Source organism: Homarus americanus, unplaced genomic scaffold, assembly GCF_018991925.1.
Source record: "Homarus americanus isolate GMGI-L3 unplaced genomic scaffold, GMGI_Hamer_2.0 scaffold32871, whole genome shotgun sequence".
NCBI classification, from domain to species: Eukaryota; Metazoa; Arthropoda; class Malacostraca; order Decapoda; family Nephropidae; genus Homarus; species Homarus americanus.
Window position 1 is genome coordinate 4,227,860 of NW_024748870.1, and position 7,191 is coordinate 4,235,050.

General features: G+C 35.8%; 1 protein-coding gene across 1 annotated transcript; it reads right to left on the bottom strand.

Annotated features, from left to right (window-relative positions):
• Nucleotides 1–5,020: 5,020 nt before the first annotated feature.
• Nucleotides 5,021–6,578, bottom strand: LOC121853204 (4-hydroxyphenylpyruvate dioxygenase-like protein). The gene is made up of 3 exons (XM_042347188.1): nucleotides 6,409–6,578; nucleotides 6,132–6,259; nucleotides 5,021–5,798 (listed from the first exon to the last, which is right to left on the bottom strand). The coding sequence occupies exons 1-3, from the start codon at nucleotides 6,574–6,576 to the stop codon at nucleotides 5,636–5,638; spliced, it is 459 nt and encodes a 152-aa protein (XP_042203122.1). The 5' UTR covers nucleotides 6,577–6,578; the 3' UTR covers nucleotides 5,021–5,635.
• Nucleotides 6,579–7,191: the final 613 nt, after the last annotated feature.

Below are 7,191 nucleotides of genomic sequence, written 5' to 3' on the forward strand. Positions count from 1 at the left end.
TTGTGAGGCGGATCACTCACTCAAAGTTGCCAACTGTTATTTTTCATTCCCAAATTGGCATAAATTTGGTAATGAGGAATAGTGATTTGGTATTCTGGTAATGGAGACGGCCAAATTTGGTAATAAGCATATCTGATATCTTAATCAGTGATTCTCTCAAGAAATCAGATCTACAGCTGGTATTTCCAGTAAGTTGTCAGTATTCAGTCATGGCTATCGACCACAATCGACATAATAAAGTGTAAATGAAAAGTTAAGGCTAGACCGCTAGAGTTGATGAGGAAAGTGATTAATGCTGAGAATTGTTGTCTGCTGGTTGATGAGTCAACTGACATATCTAGTGAGAAAAACTTAATGTGTGTGTGTTAAAGATTTTTTTACAAGACCATTGGACAAGTGGTAACTGTATTCTTGGGACTGTTACCAGTCAGTGAATCTACAGGTGAAGCATTATTTACGGCTACTTGTGATCTCCTCATTAACAGTGGGTGTATAGAAACATTTTATTTGGTAGATATTATTCTTTTAGGAAATTTGGTAATAAAACTCTGAATTGGGTAATAATTTCTGGCAGATTTGGTACTCACCCACTCACAAGGGCTGGCAACCTGCCTCACTCCCTGGGGCCAAAATCTAGGAAAGCGGCAAGACAATAAAAAGGGGATTGGTTAAAACCAGAGTAAGTTCGTTTGAACTTCACTGTATTAATGTCACTTCTGTATTTTTTGTACTTTATCAATAAATATGTAATGTGCGTAATTATACATACAGTATCCACATTTAACAAAGTTTTACGAAGAGAACGAGAGTGAGGTAATAAGAAAGAAAATAGTTACATTACACTAAGTGAACTTTTCCTAGAATATTAAGTAACACAGCTTCCAATTGTCCAAGTTACACAACCGAAGAAACCAAATCGCCTGGGGCAGTGCAATCGGTGTTTGGGCTCTCACACTTATTATGAGGCAATAGGTCGTTCATAATTCCATGGTTCAAACTACAGAATATTAATAAGCACTTCCAAGGACATCACTCTACAATGTGCATGCAGTATGTGGATATGTGGATGCCCATCCCACTAGACGCCACAGCCTTAAGTTAAATAAGGTATCAGCGTGTCCCAATAGTGAAGGGTATAAATACTTGCCCCTGTGTAGATCTCAGTTTGGGTTACATGGACCTCGATTTTCTTCATATATATATATACCCTTCACTATTGGGACACGCTGATACCTTATTTAACTTAAGGCTGTGGCGTCTAGTGGGATGGGCATCCACATATCCACAGTTATGTTATTACAGTACTGTACTGCATTTCAACAACTAAGGTCTTTAAGTGTATAACAAGGTTATTAAAAGAATATTACATCAACACTAAAAAGAAATGAAACCGAACTCTCTCTGTTGAAAATCAGACGTAAGTCTGGTTGTCACCGAGATGATTGACATTTACTGTAAAGTATTATATGTAAGTAACCACAGAATTTGACTTATGAATAAAAAGAAAACTGTATACTGTACAATAAAGATAAAAATAAGAACAAGTAAGTGTAGGAGTATATTGTGTGTGGAAGACGAATGTTTATCTGGGAGCAGCTGGGAGAGGGGCGCCTCCCTCCCCTCTCTCCCACAAGATTCCTTTAACACTTTATGCAATTCCGCCACAATTCTCATAAAATTTAGGATCATTTGGTGCCAGGTCGATTAAATATTATCCGAAGAGAATCGGCTTTCCTGAAAAATGAATTCCACACTGAACATGAAGCATTTCATACTCATTTGTTTACAAAGAGTAAACAGTTGATTGGCTTACAACAATGTCTGTCTTCAACACTTAGTAAATTAGTACAGTACAGATGTGTATTATCATCACTTAATAAATAATATTGCAGTGTATTTATCACCACTTAAGTAATATTGTAGTGTAAAATATTATGTACCTGCATATACCCTGGTTTATTCATTAATCATTTGTGTATATTTACAAGTAGCCAAACTGAGTCTGCATATAACACTCAAAGGTAGTGAATAAAATTTTTAAGAAGGTATCTTCATATCAAATACACAGTGTGTTATAGTGACCCCTGGTGTAAGCTGGTCTACTGAAAGTTCTCACAAATGCATCTTGAGTAAATAACCTTCTGATACAGCTTATTGTTTTATTTTCCAAGTCATATTACAAATTACATACAGTATTTTATTTTGTCTCTTTTAGTGAAGATGTTATATTAATCTTGATGAACCATAAACCATAAGACCAATCATAGGGGAATAAAATACTGAATCAATAAATAAATAAACCTGACAAATGTAGCAACACCTGATCAGCCCCAGCTTGCTTTCATACTCAAGTGTCTTAGTTCTCAGTAGGCCTATAGCAAATCTGATTAAACCACTGTACAGTATTCAGTAAGTGCTGTTCATTTCATATGAATTTTTTTTTTAAATCTTCATTTTTTTTTCTGGTGACCAGAGCATCTCGGTCTGAAAAAAGCGAATTCCGATATATTGAGGTCCGATTTATCGAGGTTCGATTTATCGAGGTTTTACTGTATTAAAAAAAATGTGACACTGTCAATACAGTGTACTTAATACAGTGCCAAACAAATTAATCTAATAAAACATTTTTTTCATATACTGTGTATACAGTAAACTGTGCACTGTACAGTGTGCATAAAATGTATGAAACATTTTGAAATGCATTTCAATGCTTAGGAAAAAGTATGAAACTTAAGCATGGCCTCAAGAGTTTAGTGTCATAATTTTCCCAAATCAGGCACTACTAATTGGCAATTTAAAGCAATTCTTTTGTTCATCTTATTTAATCACAGAGGATAAAGGCACCTTTTTTTTTCCTAAACAGGTACAGTACAGTACATGATTTGGCATGATACTGTAGATAGTGTACAGTAACTACCGGTAACACAAATTTCTCATAAAACAATTAACTATTTAGGAAACACTTCACACTACAGTACGTTTTCGTCATAATGCAATTAATTAGCAGCCCTCACAAGCCCGCATCTTTCCTTCCATCATTCATTGTGTGTGACGTGATCTCTCTTTGCCTGTGTGTATTTGTGCCAACCTTTCATTATTACGTTCGTAATGACATCCAAGCGTTCTGCTGAACCTTTGTACTACACCAAAGAAAATACGAAACTTTTGAGACCAAGCTGGAAGTTATAAAACGTCATGAACATGGTGATGGTCCTACAATGATCGGGAAATATCTTGGTTTGGCAGCTTCTTTTGTCGCCCTGACTTCCCTCCCATAAGGTAATGTATAAAAGTTATACAGTATTTTGTTAATGTTTTAGGTAGTAAATTACAGTACTGTTGTGTACTATTTATCATTAGTTAGGTAGGTTTTTTGTTGTTTGTGAACTGATTTCATGTTTTTGGTGTATGATCTTGGTGTTTTCTTGCCATTGAGACACGGACCCCTATTTTTCCCATATGTTCTTTTATTCGCGATATGAAAAATCAATCAACGAAGGGGTTTTCTCAGGAACCTAACCCATTTGTATGGAGAGGATCAATGTTTAATTTTTTAACATGGCGTAGATGTATTCTGCGAACAATTAAATGGTAAACTTTTAAATTGGTACAGTATTCTCCCACTCTTCTTTACACATGCATTCCACAATTTCTTTTATTTCTTAGAAGGGAAATTTTATTCACTTTACATTTACGTTTAAAGTTTAGGGATGCATGTATATTGTGTTAAGTGAAGAGTACGGTATTTGTGTCATTTCAATACTGTCAAACAAGGAAAAGACTACATGATAATAGCAAGCTGCTGTAAATTAATTGTTCTCCAACTATGCTGTGGTCATTATCATGGTAGCCAATCACAAACCCACATGAAACGACGTGGACAGCTATTATTTTATATACTGTATCCAAAATGAACAGACCATAGGAACTTGTCATGCAAGACTATCAAAATTATGTACATATTGCATTCTATGTAACATGCAGCCTCTGATGTAGCACTTGGGTTGTTTTTGTCTTTAAGGATATGGTAATTAGAGGTGCTGCAGCCAAATACCATTGTAAAGGACCTGGGACTTAGGGATAGAAATCCCTTACCAGGCTAATCAGGATCTTAATAAAGGAAAGTCAAGGACCATAGTTTTCCGAGGAATAACAAACAACCGTTTGAGATTGACATCTCTTTACTACAATAATATAACAAAACTCCGACACCACTCAAAAAACATTAAATAAAAATTAAGGCAGTCAACAGTTCATGGAGTCAAACAATTAATGGAAGCAAACAATTAAAGGGAGCAAACAATTAATGGGAGTCAGCAATTAATAGAATCAAACAATTAATGGGAGTCAACAACTGATAGAATCAAACAATGAACAAATATTTCCTACGGCAGTGGCCCTGGGGGAAGGTTCTGGAACACGGTGATGCACACTCAGGGTAGGGAAGCGTCCGTTCAACTCCACACTCGAGCGACGTCTTGAAATGGCAGGAGAACACAGGGACACAGACGGAATGAGATGAGCTGGCAGTCGTGGTATGCGGTAGTGGTAGATGACCAGAGAATTGACAGTCGATAGGTGAAGGTCTGGGAACACAGCCCATGAGTCCAGGACCTATGATGAGATCACAGCCAGTATTTGACGGACAGCCGGGTAGCTAGATAGTGACTGTATGGCGGCTGGGTTGAATCTGCCGGTGACCCAGATAGACACTGCCGTTCTCACCTCTGTCCAACCGCCCCAAGTGTCGTCTGCACCAGCAAACGAGGGAGTAAGCAGCGGTAACGAGCAGGAAGATCTTTTCCGCCCCTATAACCATAGATACTATATCCAGTAGTATACAACATTCACCTCCTGTTCTACAGATTGCTGGTTTGTGCTGCCCTGCACCTCTAGTTGAACCAGCAGTATATAAGTACCCATATTTAGTATGCTGTATCTGCACTGTCCCTATCATATTGTTAGACCTCTTGAACCCATTTCAATTTTCATATAAAATAATGGTATGTACTTTATGAAAAAGTGGATCAGTTTATTTTTATTTTTTTATATATTTTTTTACAGTTGTGAATTATTTAATATATTGTGTACAGGATATCTAAATTGATTTTAAGAAAATGACAAATGATTGCAACATTTCTTCTTTTATTAAGAAGAGTTTAAACTTTTCTGTAATTCTTGGCAGAATAGATCACAAAAATCAATAAATTAAAGTGTTAAGACTGATAACGACAGTGTGCTACTACATAGCACTATAACTACTGTATTAAGTACAGGTATATGAAAGTCTGTAATACTAGCTGACTCCCACTTTGGCATCTTCATCAGTTCCTATCAAAGCCCAATTTATCCATTATCCAGGGTCATGAAATCTATCTGCCTTAATTTAATGAAAATAGTCTTCAAGGCTTTCAAATACTGTTACCCGAAATCAATGGGCAAGTTTCAATCACCAAGAACAGTATATGTGAACAAGACAGCATTTAAAAATGGACTTCTGTCCTGAATTTTGTTTGAAAAATCTGGTAAGATATGTTAATACTGTAATTATAGTACATATCTCAGTGGCAAATGGATCTCAGTCTATTGATAAATACTGGAAAAAAACAATTGTGTATACTTCAATATTAAAAGTCTAAAGGTTACTGCTGTCAACTTGTTGCTGAGAGAGTACAATGGATTTTGCAAGAGCTGTAATATTTCCAGCACCGAAGCCAGTTGCACCACAACGTTGGATGATTTCCAAGAAAAATGTGTCTTCTTCAAAGATTGGCTTGGTGAACACTTGCATGAGGTATCTGCAAAAAAGTTGTAATAGTTATTAAAAATAAAAAGTAAACTTAAATATTTAATTGTAATTACAATATGTAGTTTAATTTGACTACAATACATTTTCACCGATCACCTGTCTAAACCAAATATGAACAATGGCCTATTTTTCAATATGCTCGGTGTATACTGACTTCAACCCCTGCACTCAAATATTTAAAGTTCAAGAAATCAATCTTTAGTATAGTTACTGTATTAAACTAATCATAGTTCGATGCTGTGTCTCAGAGTATGTTGATGACTTCATTCGAAACACACCTCATCTACCTTTGTGACACTTCATTTAGTACTGTACTGCTTACCTCTTTTGACCAGGCATATCACTCTCTGCAAAGACATCTTTTTCTAAATCCAATAATATTCCCAGTTCTCGGAATAGCTCAATTTCCTCCCCATGGCCTGTATCTTCAATTTCTTCCAGTTTGATACCCTGTTGAGTAAAGATGATTCCCATGTCTAAATTTCAAAGCCCAATTTGTTTAGTTTCTAGGCCTGCAGACTTTTAAATAATCATATTGCTACAGTATACAGATACATCATCATTTTTAAACAGCAGTGTATAGCGAATGCAAAACTCACCTCTTGATAATAAACTGCTGGAGGTTTCCTAAACAATACTCCATTATCATTCATATATTTGACAGTGGCTGTCATAGTTTGAGAGTGTAGCGCAATGTGCTGCACTCCGGGACCCTTGTGTGCTTCAAGGAAAGTGTTACATTGGCTGACACCTGAAAATATTAACATGGAACCTCTTTTAGTATTATTAATTTCAAATGTATGGCATGTACTGCTTGGTAAAGTGTTGGATGAACCTTTCTTTTGATTAAAGCTTCAAATCTCAGTCTACACACATGTCCTTCATGTGAAAAACAGATTTGGATCATAAAACTGTAATGTTTCATTTAAATGTCACCAGACTGGTAATGAAAGCTGATGTTTATTTCATTACACAGGGAGGTAAGGGCATTTTTTACACACGAACATCAAATGTTTTGAACAATATCATTTCTTACACATACACACTTCAAATATTCAGGTACACCTGTACAGTACAGTACTTTCACATTACTGTACTCATTTAGCAAAAGTTGTGATCTAATTTTCTCCATACACACACACACACACTGTCCATCTCAATACATTACTATACTAGGGTGTGTCATACGGAGGCGAATTTTTTTTTTAGTTTGAAAAATCGGCCCATGGTATTAATGATGTAGTTCTATGTGCAGAATCATGTGATATCTTCAGATTTGAAAAGTTTTTATTTTTTGCTAGGTAAATTTTAACTTGAAATCTTATGAAAATTCAGTATTCCCACCCTTTTACCAACACCACTAAATAGCTTATTTAAAGTAA

Bases quoted from the DNA above. Each gene is read 5' to 3' on its own strand.
- LOC121853204 (XM_042347188.1), bottom strand. From the start codon at position 6,576: ATGTTAATATTTTCAGGTGTCAGCCAATGTAACACTTTCCTTGAAGCA. The intron at 6,260-6,408 runs GTGAGTTTTGCA...TTTACTCAACAG, and splicing joins CAGCAGTTTATTATCAAGAG to GGTATCAAACTGGAAGAAAT. The intron at 5,799-6,131 runs GTAAGCAGTACA...ACTTTTTTGCAG, and splicing joins GATATGCCTGGTCAAAAGAG to ATACCTCATGCAAGTGTTCA.